General features: G+C 40.8%; 1 protein-coding gene across 1 annotated transcript; it reads left to right on the top strand.

The window, feature by feature from the left end:
• The first annotated feature begins 1,487 nt into the window (after positions 1 to 1,487).
• Positions 1,488 to 18,308, top strand: LOC106605631 (uncharacterized). Its single transcript, XM_014201489.3, has 2 exons — positions 1,488 to 2,064; positions 17,642 to 18,308. Exons 1-2 carry the CDS (start codon positions 1,684 to 1,686, stop codon positions 17,792 to 17,794), a joined length of 534 nt encoding a protein of 177 aa, XP_014056964.1. The 5' UTR covers positions 1,488 to 1,683; the 3' UTR covers positions 17,795 to 18,308.
• The last annotated feature ends 4,911 nt before the right edge of the window (positions 18,309 to 23,219 follow it).

The raw sequence follows: 23,219 nt of genomic DNA, 5'->3' as shown, positions 1-23,219 counted from the left end.
TAAAATTTGAATTGTAATTCGTAAACATATGAAATGAGTGATGGACATCCACAAATTAATACATACCATACAAAACGTAACATATCATACGGAGTGTTTCGGATTTACTTGCAGAATAATAGGAAATGCTCTGAGACCAGGTTGGTTTCAAAGGCCTGGACCATAATGACTGAACACAGCCACACCACATTTTTTCAAACCTGGCAGGCCGGACCTACCTTAATGGCCGGCTTGACCTATCTTTCTGGCCGGACTAACCTACCTAGCCAGCGGGCCAGACCTACCTACTTGGCCGGTTGACCGGACCTACCTACCTGGCCAGCCGACTGGTCCCATTTGGCTGGATGACCGACTGGTCTCATTTGGCCATTCGTCCTGTCCCATCTGGCCAGCAGGCCGACTCGACCTATTTGGCCGGCCGACTGGACCCATCTATTTATATTACATTATCTTATTGCATTATCGCCTATGTTACATTATTTTTGCCGCATTATCATAATGTTACAATGTCTTGTTGCATTGTCATTTAACATTATAATTTGTTACATTGTCTTGCTATTTCATCATATTACATTATCTTGTTACATTATCGATGCTACATTATCTTGTTGTATTATTGTTTGTTACATTATCTTGTTATATTATGATACGTCATCTTGTTACATTATCATGTATGTTACATTATCTTATTGCCTTGTCGTTTGTTAAATTATCTTTGTTAATTTTTCTTATTATTCTTCAATCAACAGTCTTTGCTGTTTTTTTCCTGTGTTCACTTACTGTCACGTTCACTGTCCTCAAACTCCCTGTCATAGATCAGCCAAGGCTCAGCGTGCCGGTAATTCCACATACTTTATGAGTGAAACCGAATAAACCACGAAACAGGTAAACCAGAAACAACCGTGGCGCACACAAAACACTCACAGAAAGAATATAATTACCCACAACTGAAGGAGGGTAAAAAGGCTGCCTAAGTATGATTCCCAATCAGAGACAATGAATGACAGCTGCCTCTGATTGGAAACCATACTCGGCCAATCAAAGAAAAAAAAAAACACATAGACATACAACACATAGAATGCCCACCCCATGTCACACCCTGACCTAACCAAACAGAGAAACGACTCTCTCAGGTCAGGACGTGACACTTACCATAAACAAATACTTTAAGCATCACTTTTGTTATAGTTTTACCTTATTACAGTATCAAATATACAGTTTTATATCAAAACCAAGAAAAATAAGTATTTCAATATCTTGCACTGAAAAGTCATCAATAAGTACAATAATTCAATGTGACTGTTACTGGTGTAGTTCAAAATATCACCATGGGGTTGTGCCCAACTCCTATCTAGGCTACGGTATCTCTGCATTAGATGGACAGCATTTCTGCCTGACTGCTGGACTTGTTATTTGACTCCAGTCAGCTACTCAGTCTTTCCCCACCCCTAACCCTTCCCTGTCAGCTCACCCACACAGGCCTCCTCTAAACATAATGAGCTGCCAGGGACAGACAGGGGAGGGGGAGAGAGAACATAATTGCTTGCTTTACACAGCTTGTAGGCAGGCAGACAGTTTAGGCAGAGATACACAGAAGAACACTTAGAGAGATTGAGAGGAGGCACAAAATAAAGAAAAAGAGAAGCAAGACAAAAGGGAAACAAATCACCAACAGCACAAAAAATGGATCCCAACAAGATGCCAAACGCCCCACCACCAGGCTGGAACCCAGATGAGAAGTCTGGGATGGGACAACCAGCTCCTCCACCCTACCAGGACCACCCCCAGTACCCCAACACAGGATACCCTGTACCAGCAGGCTACCCCGCCAATCCCCAGGGCTACGCACCACCGCCCCAGTATGGAGGAGCTCCTGGGGCCCCTTACGGACAGCCATACCCCCAGGGAGAGTACCCCCAGTCCACCGTCACAGTCCAGCCTACGGTGTTTGTGACCCATGGAGCTCTGCCTTACCCTCTGCCAGACTACCTGGGCTACTCCATTTTCACCATGCTGTGCTGCTGCCTGCCACTTGGCATCGCTGCACTTATCTACTCCATCTCGGTGAGTGGGACTTTTATTTCTGTTTTAAGAGTATTTAAATGTAATGTAGACTAATGTGTTTCCAGTAGATATGTATCCCAAATAATTCACAAAACATAACTTTTTTCATTTTGTAGAGTAGTCAGTAGTGTATTTCTCACTCTAGTCTCTTTTTAGCGTTATCCAAGAAACCCAGTTACCGGGCTGCATAGCTGGGGAGAGGGACATGTTTGTGATAGTTTTGGCCTTACATTGTGGGTGTCTCACAGTCTTGAGTTCTGTTTGAATAATATCCTCAGGATATAGTGGTTTGAGGGGATCGGGGGAGGGGAGATGGGGTACGAAGTGGGAATTGGGGAGAGTGTGTGTAAGAAAGAGAGGGACCCTTCCCGGAATATGGGTGGTTAAAAATGGGTGGTTAAATATGGGTGGTTAAACATGCGGGTGACTTGACTGTGTGAGTGACGTAAGAGGAGGTGGTATTCAAAATGTAAAAGGTATTCTGGGCTTATCAAATCGCAAAAGACAAAACGAGAACTCCAACAACCCTCCCACATGTCCTTTGCCAAACCTCACCCACGAATGGACAGCCACACTGAGAAGAGGGGTAGGTTGTATTTACAATGGTGTTTGTTTTTCACTGGTTGCCCTTTTCTTTTGGCAAAAGGTCACAAATCTTGCCTCTGTGATTGAACACTGTGGTATATCACAGATTGCACACTGGATTTGTTTTGGAATTCTTTGTGGATCTGTGTAATCTGAGGGAAATATGTGTCTCTAATATGGTCATACATTTGGCAGGAGGTTAGGACGTGCAGCTCAGTTTCCACCTCATTTTGTGGGCAGTGTGCACATAGCAAGTCTCTTTACTTACTTACTGGGATTACAAACGCATATCAGAATGGACAGCTAATTGTTGACCGGGCATGACTCATAGATCAATGTGGGTAATGGTGGAAACAGCCGGGTCAAAGCCTGGTAAAGAGGGAAAGGAGGTTGAAGACCTCTAAGATGTTATAATAGGCATCTTTATTTCACAATGAGACTAATGTAATAACAACATCAACTGAGGTTGAACAATGTGCTGGTGAATTGACTTCATCCACATCCATCATAGACATAATCGCTCAGTAAAGTTCCTCCTCTCCTGAGCAAGTCAAGGGCTATTATATACTGTAAAATATTTCATATTTGTACTTCATATCAGCAACTATTTTTACCAGAAAGATGAGATGTTAACATTTCATTGAGTATGTAGGATTACTAGTTATTGTTTATGGCCCTCTCATGATAAATCATTACTTTTGTGGATGATGTAGATTACATTTTCGATTACATTTAACTGGTTTTAATAAAGGCCACATGGAATTTTCAATAAATCTGATTTTATATATAAATAAAGACTTGCTAAAGTGCAAATATTCTGCATTTTGACACATTTTGAGACGTCCCTCTGTGCATTTTAACCCACTTAACGCCAACTTTCCACCCTTATCACCATTAATTATTTTGTTACTTTCACAACGTCATTTCAACAACCTGTTTGTGATTTAAAGGTCAACCCTGTTACGTGAACTGAACTCTTGTTTTAATATGGTGAAACTATTCCTTTTTAAATATTATTTTCAATAGAAACACTGAACATCTAATAGTCAAATAATAGTGTAAAACAGGTGAGCTGGTTCTACTCTTTTGGCCATTTTCTGGTGTTTCGTGGTAGAAAACTGAGTGGGTTGAGCATAACAGGTCAACCCCGTTACACATAGATAGACAGGCTAGACATGTTTTCACAATAATAAGAATAAACATTGTGAAGCTTGCATTCAATTGCCTTGACTCACTGCCATAAAGTTATGTTCCATTTTCTCCTAAACTGAAGCCACCAGAGTGGATTCGTATCTGTGCAACACCCTAAAGTCATTGGAAAAACAAATTCATGCCTCCTTATGTTTTGGGTATCAACACAAACAACAGATTGTTGTTTCCACAATTTCTTTCCAGGTTTACACAACTGAAAAGGCTATTTGGGGACAGATCGCATGAAAGCTTCCAGAAGATACTCTGGAATCAATCTGTCAGACCTACAGTGGGGGGGGGAAAGTATTTGATCCCCTGCTGATTTTGTACGTTTGCCCACTTACAAAGAAATGATCAGTCTATAATTTTAATGGTAGGTTTATTTAAACAGTGAGAGACAGAATAACAACCAAAAAATCCTGAAAAACGCATGTAAAAAATGTTATAAAATGATTTGCATTTTAATGAGGGAAATAAGTATTTGACCCCTCTGCAAAACATGACGTAGTACTTGGTTGCAAAACCCTTTTTTCGCAATCACAGAGGTCAGACGTTTCTTGTAGTTGGCCACCAGGTTTGCACACATCTCAGGAGGGATTTTGTCCCACTCCTCTTTGCAGATCTTCTCCAAGTCATTAAGGTTTCGAGGCTGATGTTTGGCAGCTCGAACCTTCAGCTCCCTCCACAGATTTTCTATGGGATTAAGGTCTGGAGACTGGCTAGGCCACTCCAGGACCTTAATGTGCTTCTTCTTGAGCCACTCCTTTGTTGCCTTGGCCGTGTGTTTTGGGTCATTGTCATGCTGGAATACCCATCCACGACCCATTTTCAATGCCCTGGCTGAGGGAAGGAGGTTCTCACCCAAGATTTGACGGTACATGGCCCCGTCCATCGTCCCTTTGATGCGGTGAAGTTGTCCTGTCCCCTTAGCAGAAAACCACCCCCAAAGCATAATGTTTCCACCTCCATGTTTGACGGTGGAGATGGTGTTCTTGGGGTCATAGGCAGCATTCCTCCTCCTCCAAACAAGGCGAGTTGAGTTGATGCCAAAGAGCTCCATTTTGGTCTCATCTGACCACAACACTTTCACCCAGTTGTCCTCTGAATCATTCAGATGTTTATTGGCAAACTTCAGACGGGCATGTATATGTATTCTTGAGCAGGGGGACCTTGCGGGCGCTGCAGGATTTCAGTCCTTCACGGCGTAGTGTGTTACCAATTGTTTTCTTGGTGACTATGGTCCCAGCTGCCTTGAGATCATTGACAAGATCCTCCCGTGTAGTTCTGGGCTGATTCCTCACCGTTCTCATGATCATTGCAACCCCACGAGGTGAGATCTTGCATGGAGCCCCAGGCCAAGGGAGATTGACAGTTCTTTTGTGTTTCTTCCATTTACGAATAATCGCACCAAATGTTGTCACCTTCTCACCAAGCTGCTTGGCGATGGTCTTGTAGCCCATTCCAGCCTTGTGTAGGTCTACAATCTTGTCCCTGACATCCTTGGAGAGCTCTTTGGTCTTGGCCATGGTGGAGAGTTTGGAATCTGATTGATTGATTGCTTCTGTGGACAGGTGTCTTTTTTACAGGTAACAAGCTGCGGTTAGGAGCACTCCCTTTAAGAGTGTGCTCCTAATCTCAGCTCATTACCTGTATAAAAGACACCTGGGAGCCAGAAATCTTTCTGATTGAGAGGGGGTCAAATACTTATTTCCCTCATTAAAATGCAAATCAATTTATAACATTTTTGACATGCGTTTTTCTGGATATTTTTGTTGTTATTCTGTCTCTCACTGTTCAAATAAACCTACCATAAAAATTATAGACTGATCCTTTCTTTATCAGTGGGCAAACGTACAAAATCAGCAGGGGATCAAATACTTTTCCCCCCCACTGTAGGTTTGATCTGATGCTTTAAACCTCTTAAGGATTGTATCCTTTTTTTCTATTTTCGCCTAAAATGACATACCCAAATCTAACTGCCTGTAGCTCAGGACCTGAAGCAAGGATATACATTTTCTTGGTACCATTTAAAAGGAAACACTTTGAAGTTTGTTGAAATGTGAAATTAATGTAGGAGATAACACATTAGATCTTGTAAAAGATAATACAAAGAAAAAAACATGCATTTTTTTAATGTATTTTTTCGTCATCTTTGAAATGCAAAGAATGGCCATAATGTACTATTCCAGGTTAGGCATAATTTAGATTTTGAACACTAGATGACAGCAGTGTATGTGGAACATTTTAGACTGATTCAATGAACCATTGTATTTCTGTTCAAAATGTTGTATCAAGACTGCCCAACTGTGCCTAATTGGTTTATTAATACATTTTCAAGTTCATAACTGTGCACTCTCCTCAAACAATAGCATGGTATTCTTTCACTGTAATAGATACTGTAAATTGGACAGTGCAGTTCAATTAACAAGAATTTAAGCTTTCTGCCTATATCAGATATGTCTAGGAAATGTTCTTGTTACTTACAACCTCATGCTAATCACAGTCTTTTTTCTTTATTTAACTAGGCATGTCAGTTAAGAACACATTCTTATTTCCAATGACAGCCTAGGAACAGTAACTGCCTTGTTCAGGGGCAGAATGACAGATTTTTACCCTGTCAGATCAGGGATTCAATCTTGCAACCTTTCGGTTACTAGTCCAATACTCTAACCACTAGGCTACCTGCCACCCACATTAGCCTAAGTTAGCTTAACCATCCCGTACTAATATAGTAGACTGAGTCAGACACGGAGATGGAGTGTTCTCCAAGCATAAACACCACTGCAGGTGTCCTGTTTATGCTTTTTACAGCATGGATACAGATTTATTGGAGGTGTGCTGTTTTCAGGTCTTTAACCCAGAAAGCTTACATTGAAATGACTGATCATACAGACTATCCATTATCTAGTGGGCAATTCACCGGAGGCTGCTGAAGTGAGGATGGCTCACAATAATGGCTGGAATGGAGTAAGTGGTGAGCATGCCCTAAAACAGAACTTGACATCACCTGTGAGAATGTTAGCTTGCCACGAGGACATTAAGGCCATAATTTAGCATCTTCTTCACACTTTACAGTAACACTATCACTCTTTTTGATGAGGTAACCCCGGGCTAACATAAACAGAGTTGAGTAGAGTTAGGGAGACAGACAACAATGCAGGTTGTATGACATGTTCACTTAGCTAGTTAACACACACACACACACACACACACACATATATATATATATATATATATATGGGTCATTTTAATGTTTTTGTCCCATGCAGCATAATCGTGAGCAAACGACCTGAAATGTATCTGGTTAATTTCTTTGTGGTTACATGTAGGGAACAAACAAACATTTCAAGTGGGTCTTTAATCCGTTATGGAATCCCTCATTCCTTACAAATAGGAGCAGTTTACCTGGACATGCTATTCGGTAATCTGTTATGGTCATTTGTACTTTTCTGGAGAGTTTTTCACTTTTATTTTACCAGCTTTCCTTTTCCATACTGAAAATTCTATAGTGCCATGAAAAATATGACTGCAACCAGATGCTTCTTGTAGTTGTTGATCAGTCCCTCACATCTCTGTGGAGGAATTTTTCTTGCTCGCAGAACTACTTTAACTCAGTGATATTTGTGGGTTTTCAAGCATGAACTGCTCGTTTCAAGTCCTGCCACAGCATCTCAATTGGGATTTGGTTTGGACTTTGACTAGGCCATACCAAAACTTACGTTTTGCAGCTTTTTAACCATTTTCATGTAGACTTGATTGTGTGTTTTGGATCATTGTCTTGCTGCATGACCCAGCTGCACTTCAGCTTCAGCTCACAGACGGATGGCCTGACATTCTCCTGTAGAATTCTCTGATACAGAGCAGAATTCATGGTTCTTTCTACTAAGGAAAGTCGTCCAGGTCCTGAAGCAACAAAGCATCCCCAAACCGTCACACTACCACCACCATGCTTGACCGTTGGTATGAGGTTCTTACTGTGGAATGCATAGTTTGGTTTTCGCCAGAGATCATGGGAACCCATCTCATCCAAAAATGTGACTCTCAAGTTTGCCAAAAAGCATCTGGAAGCATCTGGAAGCACCTGGATGATCATCAAGACTCTTGGAAGAATGTTCTATGGACAGATGCGTCAAAAGTATAACTTAGATGTTTACTGTCATGAACTGTAAGTATTGTGTACCATGGACTGTAATTTGGGCATCTTTTATCAACACAACACTGAAGGAAACCTGTGTTAAACTAACTAGAATAGAAATCATGATAAATATAATGGGATAATGGCCTCCCTATAGCTCAACTGTAAACAGTTGAGCACTAGTCATGTATGTGCCGGGAGTCAGGAATCAGGTGCAGAAGGTGAGTTTAATAATGAAGAATGCAGATCGACAAAACATGAGAAGCGTACAGACCGTGAATGAAAACAAACCAATACTGCCTGATGACAGAGGCTACAGAGGGCTAAATAAAGGGGAAGTAATCAAGGTACTGATGAAGTCCAGGTGTGCTTGACAATGGGAGAGGGAGACCAGGAGAAGGCGTGACTGCACCCAGTTCAGGCCTGGAGGAGACATACGGTAATGGGTGAGTGGTGTATTATCTCGCTAAGAGGCTACTTGACGCTCTGCCAGGAAGCTTGGGCATGACTATCCCACACCGAGCCCTTCCCACCCTGCCTCAGTTGCGGCAAGCTGCTAGTTGCCAATGTCTGGCTTGGCACTGCGTACAGAGGTGACAAGCCAGACTGCGAACACAGTTTTCTCTTCTGTGTCTCCCACTCAGCAGCACTGTCTGACTGGCACATAAACTTAATGCCCACTCACATAGAGTACACCACCAGCTAATCTTGGGGTGGCAGGTAGCCTAGTGGTTAGAGCATTGGACTAGTAACTGAAAGGTTGCAAGATCGATTCCCTGAGCTGACAAAGTAAAAGTCTATTGTTCTGCCCCTGAGCAAGGCAGTTAACCCACTGTTCCTAGGCCATCATTGAAAATAAGAATTTGTTCTTAGTTGACTTACCTAGTTAAATAAAGGTTAAAATAAAATCTTAAAACTATTCCCAGACAGGGAGAGATACAAAGGAGTTATCTATCTAGGAAAATGTATGTTTTAAAAAATGTGTTACAGTACATTGTTTCTTCCTCAAAAATAAATGTAGAAAGAAATGGTGCATTTGGAAAGTATTCAGACCCCTTAACTTTTTCCACATTTTGTTACATTATAGCGTCATTCTAAAATTGATTAAAAAAACTCCCCATCAATCTACACACAATAACCCACAATGACAAAGGAAAAACAGTTTTTTAGATTTTTTTGCAAATGTATTACAAATAAAAAACTGAAATATCACATTTATATAAGTATTCAGAACCTTTGTTGAAACACTGTTGGCAGCGCTTACAGCCTCGAGTCTTCTTGGGTATGACGCTACAAGCTTGGCACAACTGCATTTGGGGAGTTTCTCCCATTCTTCTCTGCAGATCCTCTCAAGCTCTGTCAGGTTGGATGGGGAGCGTTGCTGCACAGCTATTTTCAGGTCTCTCCAGAGATGTTCGATCGGGTTCAAGTCAGGGCTCTGGCTGGGCCACTCAAGGACATTCAGAGACTTGTTCCAAAGCTACTCCTGCATTGTCTTGGCTGTGTGCTCACGGTCGTTGTCCTGTTGGAAGGTGAACCTTCACCCCAGTCTGAGGTCTTGAGCCCTCTGGAGCAGGTTTTCATCAAGGATCTCTCTGTACTTTGCTCCATTCATCTTTCCTTCGATCCTGACTAGTCTCCCAGTCCCTGCCACTGAAAAAAACACCCCACAGCATGATGCTACCGACACCATGCTTCAGCGTAGGGATTGTGATAGCTTTCCTCAAGATGTGACGCTTGGCATTCAGGCCAAAGAGTTCAATCTTGGTTTCATCAAACCAGAGAATCTTGTTTCTTATGGTCAGAGTCCTTTAGGTGCCTTTTGGCAAACTCCAAGCAGGCTGTCATGTGCCTTTTACTGGCCACTCTACCATAAAGGCCTGATTGGTGGAGTGCTGCAGAGATGGTTGTCCTTCTGGAAGGTTCTCCCATCTCCACAGAGGAACTCTAGAGCTCTGTCAGAGTGACCATCGGGTTCTTGGTCACCTCCCTGACCAAGGCCCTTCTCCCCCGATTGTTCAGTTTGGCCGGGCAGCCAGTTCGAGGAAGAGTCTTGGTGGTTCCAAACTTCTTCCATTTAAGAATGATGGAGGCCACTGTGTTCTCAGGGCCCTCAGTGCTGCAGTAATGTTTTGGTACCCTTCCCCAGATCTGTGCCATGACACAATCTTGTCTTAGAACTCTACATACAATTAATTTGACCTCGTGGCTTGGTTTTTGCTCTGACATGCACTGTCAACTGTGGGAAGTGACTATGCATAGATATTAAAAGAGATTTGCAGCAGCGTACGGGGGGGGGGGGGGGGGGGGGGGCAGTGCAAATAGTCTGGATAGCCATTTGATTAGATGTTCAGGATTCTTATGGCTTGGGGGTCGAAGCTGTTTAGATGCCTCTTGGACCTAGACTTGGCGCTCCGGTACCGCTTGCCATGCGGTAGCAGAGAGAACAGTCTATGACTGGTGTGGCTGGAGTCTTTGACACTTTTTAGGGCCTTCCTCTGACACCACCTGGTATAGAGGTCCTGGATGGCAGGAAGCTTGGCCCCAGTGATGTACTGGGCCATATGCGCTACCCTCTGTAGTGCTTTGCGGTCGGAGGCCGAGCAGTTGCCTTACCAGCCGGTGATGCAACCAGTCAGGATGCTCTCGATGGTGCAGCTGTAGAACCTTTGAGGATCTCAGGACCCATGCCAAATCTTTTCAGTCTCCTGAGGGGGAATAGGTTTTGTTGTGTCCCCTTCACGTCTTGGTGTGCTTGGACCATGTTAGTTTATTGTTGATGTGGAAACCAAGGCACTTAAGCTCTCAACCTGCTCCACTACAGCCCGTCGATGAGAATGGGGGCGTGCTCTGTCCTCCTTTTCCTGTAGTCCACAGTCATCTCCTTATTTAATCCATTTTAGAATAAGGCTGTACTGTAACTAAATGTGGAAAAAGTGAAGGGGTCTGAATATTTGCCGAATGCACTGTAAGTTAGTTGTATTCCGTATTTTATTGAGTTTGGATTGTTTTAGGTTAGTTCGAGATCTATACAGGATATTGTTATGTTGTGATTTATAGGACTTTCCACATTTCAGCATGTTTTTCCTGGCCTAACACACGAGAGGGGGAGTCGCATTGTGTTTGGGATCTGTTGTGTTTGGGATTTGCGCCAGGTTGTCTGGGAGGGGTAGGAGGAAAGGAAAAGGCCTGTGGGAGGGTCAATAGGGGTAAAGGCCGGGGGAGGAGAGGGCAACAGGAATCTCTGCCTCTTGGCAATTCAACATTCACACTGTGGGGCCTTTCTAACATGGCAGACAAGAGGGCATAATCAGAGAGCAGAAAGAAGCTATTGTGCTCGTGTGTGTGTGTGTGTGTGTGTGTGTGTGTGTGTGTGTGTGTGTGTGTGTGTGTGTGTGTGTGTGTGTGTGTGTGTGTGTATATATGTGTGTGTGTGTGGTTGCGTGTCTGTGGCTGGAAGTGTTTATAGATTTGTGTCTGTGTGTCGCAGGCTGTGTGTTTTCCAGTCAGTATGTTTTGAAATGTTTTAGAGTGATTTGCCATGAAATACGGACAGGACGATGAACATAGCCTTTTTGGAGATTGCACACAATTTCCTGGAAATTGTCTTCAAAAGGAGTGGCTTGTCTATTGTTTCCCTTGTCAAGTTTCAAGTTCATTTAGTAATCCATTACACCTATTTTCCTGTCTTCTTAACATTCTGAAGAAAACGGTGCTTACACAGTTATTATTTGAATATTAATTACACTGTACTCTGGCAATAACAGAAAATGATTACACACACTAACTCTATTAACACCAGTTGCTAGGATACCCCAGCCTCCTTTTATGAAGCGGCCCCTGTCTGGGCCCCATGGGTTGTTGGGAATGAATAGGGTCATTACCACTGGTCCAAATAGGATGTTGCTTACGCTGTTGGTATTTGCTCATTGTGAACGTTATTTTGATTTTGACTGTCACGATATGTTGAGAATAGTACTTCAATATTTGGCTGTTTTCTTTATCTCAGACATCCATTTATGACATATTATTTATTATCTATTATCTTTTAGGCTCTGTTTTTTTGTGTTTAATGTCACAGGGTGCACTTTGAGTAAACAGAGATGCTGAAAATAAGTTATAGTGGCCATGCCTTAGACTAGAAAAACATAAACAATCAAGGACCCAACAACTAACAAATCTATGAATCTATGAAACATTGTCGAACACAGCTCCTTTGTAAGCAGGACCGTTAGTGGCATGAATCCGGCATGTGTTAAGCTGAACCTATAAGCAACATGCATGTGGCTCAATTGGTAGAGCAAGGTGTTTGCAACGCCAGGGGTGTGGGTTCGTTTCCGATGGGGAACCAGTACAGACAAAAAATGTATGAAATGTATGCATTCACTACTGTAAGTCACTCTGGATAAGAGCGTCTGCTAAATGACTGAAATGTAAAGGTAATGCAGTGAAAAGGGAAAGTGGCTGAAAATTAGGTCATTTAAGGGATAATCATTTAATGGAGAGCCCAGATGCACCAAACACCTCAACTCCCAGTAATTACACAATTAATACAGTCCACACCTCAAATTTTTCTGTCAAATTTTAGGTGAAGTGTAGAGACATAGCTGTCAATGAAAATAGCAACAGCATTGTTTCAGTTAACCCTTTGATAGCCCCTTTATCTATCCACATATTGCTTATACACACTCATCCCTCTTATCCCCATTACTGACAGTACCCTACTCTACCCTCATGTACGTACTGTATATTAGGTAGAATATGGTAGAGTTTGTTTTTGGTCTACTCTTGTAAATATTGCTTCATTGATTATATCTTAGTGGAATAAGAAAGGATGTAGTTACTAATCTAACGCACTTCTGTACATCGCACTGTAATGTACAATTTACCTTATTTTAGCACCCCAAAAACATAATACTTCCAGGTCAACTGTAATATGAATACCATTCTAAGCACAATTTCTCCCGTTTCCGGCAAAATCAATGACGAGACATTCATGTTGCCCGTCTCTGCATGATTGAAGAAGGCAATGAGCTCTGTCGGGTCTTTTTAAAAATGACGGGTGGGGAAGCGAAACCTACTGCGAGATAGGAAAAGGGGGAGATAAGCTGTGTGCGGAAACAAATTTCTTCACCCGATCTGTCCAACTTATCACCTCTAAAATGTAAATGAAACACTATAAAGAATTTATATAATGTGTCATTACATACAGTACAGTTGAAGTCGGAAGTTTACATACACTTACGTTGGAATCATTAAAACAGTTGAAGTCGGAAGTTTACATACACTTACGTTGGAATCATTAAAACTCGTTTTTCAACCACTCCACAAATTTCTTGTTAACAAACTATAGTTTTGGCAAGTCGGTTAGGACATCTACTTGGTGCATGAAACAAGTAATTTTTCCAACAATTGTTTACATACAGATTATTTCACTTATAATTCACTGTATCACAATTCCAGTGGGTCAGAAGTTTACATACACTAAGTTGACTGTGCCTTTAAACAGCTTGGAAAATTCCAGAAAATTATGTCATGGCTTTAGAAGCTTCTGATATGCTAATTGACGTCATATGAGACAATTGGAGGTGTACCTGTGGATTTATTTCAAGGCCGACCTTCAAACTCAGTGACTCTTTGCTCGATATCATGGGAACATCAAAAGAAATCAGCCAAGACCTCAGAAAAAAATTGTAGACCTCCACAAGTATAGTTCATGATTGGGAGCAATATCCAAACGCCTGAAGGTAGCACGTTCATCTGTACAAAAAATAGTACGCAAGTATAAACACCATGGGACCGCGCAGCCGTCATACCGCTCAGGAAGGAGACGCGTTCTGTCTCCTAGAGATGAACGTACTTTGGTGCGAAAAGTGCAAATCAATCCCAGAACAACTGCAAAGGACCTTGTGAAGATGCTGGAGGAAATAGGTACAAAAGTATCTATATCCACAGTAGAACCAGTCTTATATCGACACAACCTGAAAGGCCGCTCAGCAAAGAAGAATCCACTTTCCCAAAACCGCCAAAAAAAGCCAGAGTATGGTTTGCAACTGCACATGAAGACAAAGATGGTACTTTTTGGAGAAATGTCCTCTGGTCTGATGAAACAAAAATAGAACTGTTTGGCCATAATGACCATCGTTATGTTTGGAGGAAAAAGGGGGAGGCTTGCAAGCCGAAGAACATCATCCCAACCGTGAAGCACGGGGGTGGCAGCATCATGTTGTGGGGGTGCTTTGCTGCAGGAGGGACTGGTGCACTTCACAAAATAGATGGCATCATGAGGAAGGAAAATTCTGTGGATATATCAAATCAAATGTATTTATATATTGAAGCAACATCTCAAGACATCAGTCAGGAAGGTAAAGCTTGGTCGCAAATGGATCTTCCAAATGGACAATGACCCCAAGCATACTTCCAAAGTTGTGGCAACGTGGCTTAAGCACAACAAAGTCAAGGTATTGGAGTGTCCATCACAAAGCCCTGACCTCAGTCCTATAGAAACTTTGTGGGCAGAACTGAAAAAGTGTGTGTGTGAGCAAGGAGGCCTACAAACCTGACTCAGTTACACCAACTCTGTCAGGAGGAATGGGCCAAAATTCACCCAACTTATTGTGGGAAGCTTGTGGAAGGCTACCCAAAACGTTTGACCCAAGTTAAATCATTTAAAGGCAATGCTGCCAAATACTAATTGAGTGTATGTAAACTTCTTACCCACTGGGAATTTGATGAAAGAAATAAAAGCTGAAATAAATCATTCTCTCCACTATTATTCTGACATTTCACATTCTTAAAATAAAGTGGTGATCCTAAATGACCTAAGACAGGGCATTTTTACTAGGACTAAATGTCAGGAATTGTGACAAACTGAGTTTAAATGTATTTGGCTAAGGTGTATGTAAACTTCTGACTTAAACTGTACCTATTTGAAGGTTTGTGTTGAATTTGAATCTGGTTTTTAGGGCGGCGCTAAAGTTATCCTCAGAACTTAACAGCGGCTGTTGCGGCTTTTAAGAGGCATGATGACTTGCAGTGATGACGCAAAAAATGCATGCATTTCGTTGTACAATTGACTTGGTATTCCCGTTAACCTGTCCCTGTCCCTTTCTTATTTTTAAACTGGAGAGAAGCTGTAAGACACAGAATGAGTTGCTTTATGCGTGCTGTACATTATGTCATGACACGTCACAATTTAACGTACAGCGTCGGAGAGGTCAGTTTTTTTCAACTTTACTCCAATACCTGGCCATTACCAGGTCAATCAACACTTTAATAGAAACATAGTTCACACCCCAGATTTTGATGCCAACACAGTCACTATAGTCCCATTAGTTTTCATTGCAGCCTCGTTTGAATGCCGCTGTTGCGCAAATTTGTACGGAATGGGGTTAGTCAACAGTACCATCCAGGAAACCAGATTAGCTCTATTCAACAAGCTCTGTTTAGCTTAGCATTTTAACTGTCCATAACTGTCAAAAAAATTTGCATTTCAACTTAACATTTCAACAAAACAAATGTTAGCTGACTTAGTTGTATGTCTATTAATTCAACATAAGTAGCTAAGAGGTTGCTAAATGCTTATCTAGCTAGCTTGCTCTGATTAGCTTAGCATGTTGCTGCTAGTTTGCTACATTTTACTCTTTGCTTCAAGTCAGGAGACTAGTTGTATCTAAGAGATGTTGTCACATTTGTCTGACTACTGTATCACAAATATTTCAAAACGTTACAACTTTTAACTCAAACTTTTATTTACAAGATGCTCAGTTCAAACCTCCATGTTTTCAAGATATGCACCTGTTAAACTCCGCCCATTGACCTTTTAGAAACCAATCGGATTTGTTCTTCCCTAAACCAATCAGATTCTTTCTGCCTTTAGAACAAAGTTGACTACACTTTGACAACCTTCTCTTCAGTCACAGAGAAGAGCAGAAATCTGTTGACAGTGTAAATCAATAGTGGTCCCGTGTGGCTAAGTTGGTAGAGCATGGCACTTGCAATGCCAGGGTTCTGGGTTTGATTCCCACAGGGAACCAGTACGAATCGCTCTAGAGTGTCTGCTAAATGACCCCAAAAAATATAATTGCTCACTGGGTCGCTCAATGAATGGCCCATTCACCAGTATTTCTGTACTGTCACTGAGAAGGCCCTTCATGTCGCAGAGATTAGAAAGAGAGACTATTAATGATCTGATTCTGTTCGATCTTGGGATTTTCTCACATATCAAGCATCTCACATCCTGCCCTTCATATTCCATACAACAAATGACCACGTACATCTCTCATGTAATTGGACATAGTAGCCTAGTAAATGGATAGGCTATATGTATTTCAAGTTTTGCAATATCACGACAAACAGAGCATACAGACAGACAGATGGGATGGAGGAAATATTGTGAACCTCAAGGAAATGGAAGAAAAGCATTTGGTGGAGTGCCCAGATAATTATTCAAGACATGCAAGTACACAGACCCTCAGAAACACAACAACTGTCTACTGTTAAGAGATCCAAGGAGCCCTTCTCCTCTAGCTAGCCGTGTAGAAACAATTATGAACCAGCTGTCAGTAATCAGGAGGAGGGTTTACAATAGCAGGCAGGCCTTCTCACGCCACACTACCCTAAATCAACACAGACCCTCTCTGCCTAAACCTTAAGTCAACCCTCGCCCTGCTGTGGAAGCCAACTCACATATTTCACCAGACAGAAACAGATGGAGGCTATGTTAACAACATCATGTGACTAGGGGGAGGTTGATTCAATTGAGACTTGAGTAAGTCACTGTTGAGTGGGAGCGATCTTATAGGGGGGTGTGAGGGCATGTTGTTATTTTTTAAACATGGACTAAAGAGTGGGTATTTTGGTGCCTGTTGTTTGTGTTTTACAGGCACTTCCTGTTTGTCACAAGACTCTTCCTAATTTGGAGCCAGAGAGTAATCCAAGACCGCATGTGACACACACATACTGTTCAAAATTTGCTGAGAGCTTTACTGTTGCTTAGTGTGTGACTCATACTGACTGGTAGTCAGCTACTCCGAGATGTCTATAGTGTAAAGTCCATGGCAAGGAGTGATGAGTCAAAGACACTGAGACTTCAGTTAGTTGACTGAAAGATTAGCATTGCCTGTCAAACCTTGTTCTTCCCCCAAGAGGAAACATAACAAAATGTGTCTCATAATATGTGTTTCACAATGTGTCAAAATGTGTCTCACAATATAGCACCATTCCTAAAACTGTAGCTAGGGGAGAGAGCTACAAGAGTGAATTTGGCACACAGGTACAGTTGGTGCTTCATCCACAGCTGTTTCAACTTAGTGCTGCTTGGGGTGTGGCCACAGGAACTTAGCGTTCAAGTTGTTATATCATCACTAGTATGGTGTTAATATGATCTATTATAGATGCTCTACAGTGAGATAGAAAAATGTCCCTCTTTGGTTTTTATTTTCTGACTTAGTTGGCATGTTGGCTAAGCATAGTGTTTGTGAATGAATACGGCTTCTCCTGAAATAACTCAAATCAAATAAGAGCATGGCACTAAATCATCTTGAACTCTCTCCGTTGAAGTCTCTCTCTCATTCTCTCTTTTCTGAATGATGATTACAACAATTACAACTTTCCCTCCCTCCCTCCTTCCCTTTCTTCCTTCCTTCGTCCTCCCTCTGCTCTCAGACTCGAGACGCCAACAACCAGGGTCACCAGCAGGTTGCTGAGAGGAGTTCTCGTCTAGCACGGATACTGAACCACTCCGCCCTGGGTATCGGCATCACCGTCATCATCCTGTACATTGTCTACGTCGTCATCCTGGCCAAAAATATCCACTGATCTGACACCTAAACACCGGCTTGCACCACAGCCACCGCTTCTCTCAACCCCAGCCCCCAAAATCATCCTGATCTTGACCACATAAAGTCGGTGCCAGTTACAGGCACTTTCCAAAGAGATACATAATGCTGTTTATTCATCAACATTTATGACATGCTTTTTTAAAAACTATATATCTAATGACTTACTTTTTTAAATACCTGCAGACAAGATAGTTTAAATTGTTAATTCATTTGCCTGTTTAATTTTAAGTTTAATATACATAAATAAACAACAAATGATGGATACTGATAGTTTTTTGGAATATTTCTAATAAATGTCTAAAGGATAGTGTATGTGTATTCACTGTGTATGGATAAGTCATATCAGAGTTTAGAGACAGATTTGACAATGTTATGAGAATGCAGCAGAAAGAGACTATTCTTAAAGTCTGAAAGGACATGTATTACTGGTTGTCATTACACAGAGTGCCAGTAAGGTTACCACTCACAAGAATAAACATTTTGCAACTCAATGTCAAATCTTTACTTCTTGTTGTACAAATGTATCAATTTGCTCAATTCAGTGTTCTGTGCTGTCAGCAATGGCACAAGCAATACTCAACTCAACTTATTTTGGACAACCGTGGAGACTAAGGCCTAGATTCAAACTGTAGCGCAGAAGATCAGCTGTATAGCACTATTTAAATGTAAAGGTAATTTACGATTTAGTAAACATATGCAGCGTTTACCGTGAATGCAGTCTCCGCAAACGCAAGAACATGGCCTTCCACAGTCAAAAGAAATTGCAGCGCTGTTCCAGTTTGGCCTTACAGTTGATTCATTTGGTGAAATGTTCACACTATTCCATGTCATTTATAGTCACATATTGCCAGATTATGTATAACACTCTTTAAGTTAGATATATATTTTATTTTAGTATATATTCAGTGACGCTCACCTCTTCTATTTACCAAGGGGTTCAACTTTATCCTTCTCTAAAGTGTGTAGTTGTTGGAAAAAGTGTTTACCTTGTATCATGTATTTTTGTTTGTGAAAACACAAAAGAGACCATTATAAGAATGCAGATATGTAAACCAAATTTGTTTTAAAATAAAGTTCAACAGGTAAATAAATCACACACTGATTTCAGACACATAGATCAAAAGCCTTTTGACTGGCGGCAGGCTACAGCTAATAATCAACTTCCAAGTCCAATTGATCAACAACAAAAAAGCATGATTAATCTTAACACTTAACATTTCTCTCTTTACCCTCTGATTTATGTATATTAACATTTGTATTATATGCAGTACCAGTCAAGAGTTTCTTTATTTTTACAATTTTCTACATTGTAGAATAATAGTGAAGACACAAAAACTATGAAATAACACATATAAAACCATGTAGTAACCAAAAAGGTGTTAAACAAATCAAAATATATTTTAGATTTTAGATTCTTCAAAGTAGCCACCCTTTGCCTTGATGGCAGCTTTGCACACTCTTGGCATTCGCTCAACCAGCTTCATCTGGAATAATTTTCCAACAGTCTTGAAGGAGTTCCCACATATGCTGAGCACTTGTTGGTTTATTTTCCTTCACTCTGCGGTCCAACTCATCCCAAACCATCTCAATTGGGTTGAGATCAGGTGATTGTCGAGGCCAGGTCATCTGAAGCAGCACTCCATCACTCTCCTTCTTAGTCAAATAGCCCTTACACAGCCTGGAGGTGTGTTGGGTCACTGTCCTGTTGAAAAACGTATGATTGTCCCGCTAAGGGCAAACCAGATGGGATGGCGTATCGCTGCAGAATGCAGTGGTATTATACTGCAAAAAAAAAAAAAAACACATCACACCTCTTCCATGCTTCACGGTGGGAACTACACATGCAGATATCATCTGATTAATGATGGTCTTGTCCTCTCTTGGAGCTCGCATTCCATAGAATGAGTTGGTGTTTCTGTACTATGAAGTACCAGGGACGAGATCAGAGCCTTGTCTTAGGGGACAAACTCTGTACAACAAGAACAGTCTTCATAGCAAATACTATCTGGCTGGGTGATACTCCTTTCTCATTTATCAAGTCTCACCTTGTGACCCATTCCACACATCTGTTGTTTGTCATGTAGACTAAGGGGATGCATCTTTGCTATAAAAGGTGTTTGTATTCTTTGTCTCAGGGATCTCAACAAAGCATCTAAGAGTGGTTCGTCGACCAGCCATCGTTATTGCAGAGTACTCACATCATTCATTTGAGTGTGGCGTATGACATGCTTTCCTTATTAATAAGTTAATAAAGATTTAGATTAAGTTTAACTCTGACTTGTTTGTCTCTCCTCATTTGATAATACAGAAATTAACCTCTACACTCATCAGACCAAAGGACAGATTTCCACTGGTCTAATGTCCATTGCTAGTGTTTCTTGGCCCAAGCAAGTTTCTTCTTCTTATTGGTGTCCTTTAGTAGTGGTTTCTTTGCAGCAATTCGACCATGAAGGCCTGATTCACGCACTCTCCTCTGAACAGTTGATGTTGAGATGTGTCTGTTACTTGAACTCCGTGAAGCTTTTATTTGGGCTGCAATTTCAGAGGCTGGTAACTCTGCTGAACTTATCCTCTGCAGCAGAGGTAACTCTGGGTCTTCCTTTACTGTGGCGGTCCTCATGACAGCCAGTTTCATCATAGCGCTTAATGGTTTTTGTGACTGCACTTGAATGAACTTTCAAAGTTCTTGAAATGTTCCGCATTGACTGACCTTCATGTCTTAAAGTAACGATGAACTGTCATTTCTCTTTGCTTATTTGAGCCGTTCTTGCCATAATATTGACTTGGTATTTTACCAAATAGGGCCATCTTCTGTGTACAACCCCTAACTTGTCACAACACAACTGATTGGCTCAAATTCATAAAGAAGGAACGAAATTCCACAAATTAACTTTCAACAAGGCACACTCGTTAACTGAAATGCATTCCAGGTGACTACCTCATGATTCTGGTTGAGAGAATGCCAAGAGAGTGCAAAGCCGTCATCAATGCAAAATGTGGCTACTTTGAAGAATCTCAAATATATTTTGATTTGTTTAACACTTTTTTCGTTACTACATGATTCAATATGTGTTATTTTGTATTTTTTTGTCTTCATTATTATTCTACAATGTAGAAAATAGTAAAAATAAAGAAAAACATTGAATGAGTAGTTGTGTCCAAACTTTTGACTGGTACTGTATATCAAGCAAGTATTTGTATATTATCAGATTAACTGTTTTGTACAGATAATTATTAAACTCAAGTTACAAACACACTTAGTTTAAATGTTTTCAAAAAATTGTGCACTGGGCCATCACTAGTCTTGTATTAGCGGACAAATACAGACATCTTCAGTGCGGGCAATTTACCTTTATTGGAGGTTACATGTAATTGGATCTTTGAGGTAGTCTATTAGCCTACATTGTTTTGTTGTTCATTTCAAGGACACTTGTTAGGTCAAGACACTTTAGCAATTGTATAGCCTACTGATGTAACATGAGAGACTGAAAGTAAGGCTGACATAAGAACACATCAGCTGTTGACTCATCTATTACAACCTATACAATCATGTTATTTCTTTGTAGGTACCTGCCGGTGTATTCTCTTAATTATCTTTTACCCAAACATTTTAGAGTGGACCAGATTTTGATAGTGGCTTGACATTTAGCTCTTAGTAGTCTGTTAATGTATCTTAGTGAAGTGACATGGAAACAACATTGATTCAACCAGATTTTGCCTAGTGGGTTGCCAGTTGACAATGTGGAAGCAGTTTACTCTGAGAGAGGTGTGGTAAGAACAACCAAAAAGTGGAACTTGTCCTCTAAACCAATAAAGGAAGGTAAGATTGCACTTATTTGATGGAATGAGGAAATGAGAGTGCGTCTGTGGTTCCTTTGTGAATAATTAACAACATTGCCCACATTCATGATTCCTCTTCCTCCCAACAGTTCAATGTATGCCACTATTTTCTTTCCTATTTGGTAAGGTGCATTATTAGTAGAATGTAAATGTACATTTTTAGAAGAATGGGTTCCAAAAGGGTTCATTGGCTGTCCCCAACAGCATAACCCTTTTTGGTTCCAGGTAGAACTATTTTGGGTTTCATGTAGAACCGTCTGTGGAAAGGGTTCTACATAGAACACAAAAGGATTCTACCTGGAACAAAAGGGTTCAACCTGCAAACATAGGGTTTTTTCAAGTAAATAATTTAAGAGTGTTCTATGCATCAGTTGGGTCTCTATAAGCTTCAATATGAGGTCCTAAACCTAGCATGAAAGTGCATCCTTGTAGCTGTGTGGGCTAATATATTTAAAATGTTTGCCTTTGAGTATGTTTAGCCAATGGCCAAGTGGTAAGTTGAGCCAATGTTTGAGCCAATGGCAAATGTAAGTGTTTTCTTCCCAGGCATAAGGCATTATTGTTGAAATATGATGTAACAACAGGGCCTGGTCTATGTTAAAAGTAATTTTTTAAAAGTGTTATTTTGTAGTTAAACCTATGTTAAAATATGATTAATTAGAATGATTAAAAGACAAAAAAAGTGATTGTGATGAATTGTTTTAAAGCTATGGTTTTAAAAAGGTATTGGTAATATTTCACTGAGTACAGAAATTTGTACGTGCAAATTAACGTACCCAGTTCCACGGCTCAATTTACCCCATACCCGGGGTAAATTGTGCCAAGAGACAACTTTTTTGGACAAGCTATATTTTCTAAACTGTAATGTTTACATGAATTCTGATTATTTCCAGGGATACACAACATTCTAAAATATATTTAAATATCTGTTAGAAAGAATACTATATTTCCCTTGATGGAGTGATGCTGAATGTAAAAAAAATGCTCAACTTACCCCACTCTTCCCTACAAACCCAACCTCTGCAACCTTTGAACCTCATGAAACCCAAAGTGCAATACCCTGTTTTTATAATGGTCGTCGTACGTAATGGACCAAGGCACAGCGGGTTGAGTGCTCATCTTAACTTTATTTGAACACGTAACAAACAAAACGATCGCACAAACAGTGTTGCATGCTAACACACAATAGTACAACAACAACTTCCCACAAAGGGACAGGTGAAACAGGGCTACCTAAGTATGACTCTCAATCAGCAACAACGATGTACAGCTGTTCCTGATTGAGAGCCATACCAGGCCAAGACAAATAAATACACAACATAGAAAACCATAGAAATACAAAACAAGTACATTACCCAAAAACCTCGGAACACATAAATCAAACACCCCTCTTACATAAATACATATCCCATAAACCCCGAACCACATAAAACAAATACCCCCTGCCACGTCCTGACCAAACTACCATAACCAATAACCCCTTATACTGGTCAGGACGTGACAGTTTTTATATTTCAATCCTTACATATAGGCTGATAATGTTTTTATATATATAACGATTG

This window comes from Salmo salar, chromosome 05, assembly GCF_965601325.2.
Source record: "Salmo salar chromosome 05, fSalSal1, whole genome shotgun sequence".
Classification (NCBI taxonomy): Eukaryota; Metazoa; Chordata; class Actinopteri; order Salmoniformes; family Salmonidae; genus Salmo; species Salmo salar.
This window is presented reverse-complemented; position numbering and strand designations above follow the sequence as displayed.

Bases quoted from the DNA above. Each gene is read 5' to 3' on its own strand.
- LOC106605631 (XM_014201489.3), top strand. From the start codon at position 1,684: ATGGATCCCAACAAGATGCCAAACGCCCCACCACCAGGCTGGAACCCA. The intron at 2,065-17,641 runs GTGAGTGGGACT...CTCTGCTCTCAG, and splicing joins CACTTATCTACTCCATCTCG to ACTCGAGACGCCAACAACCA.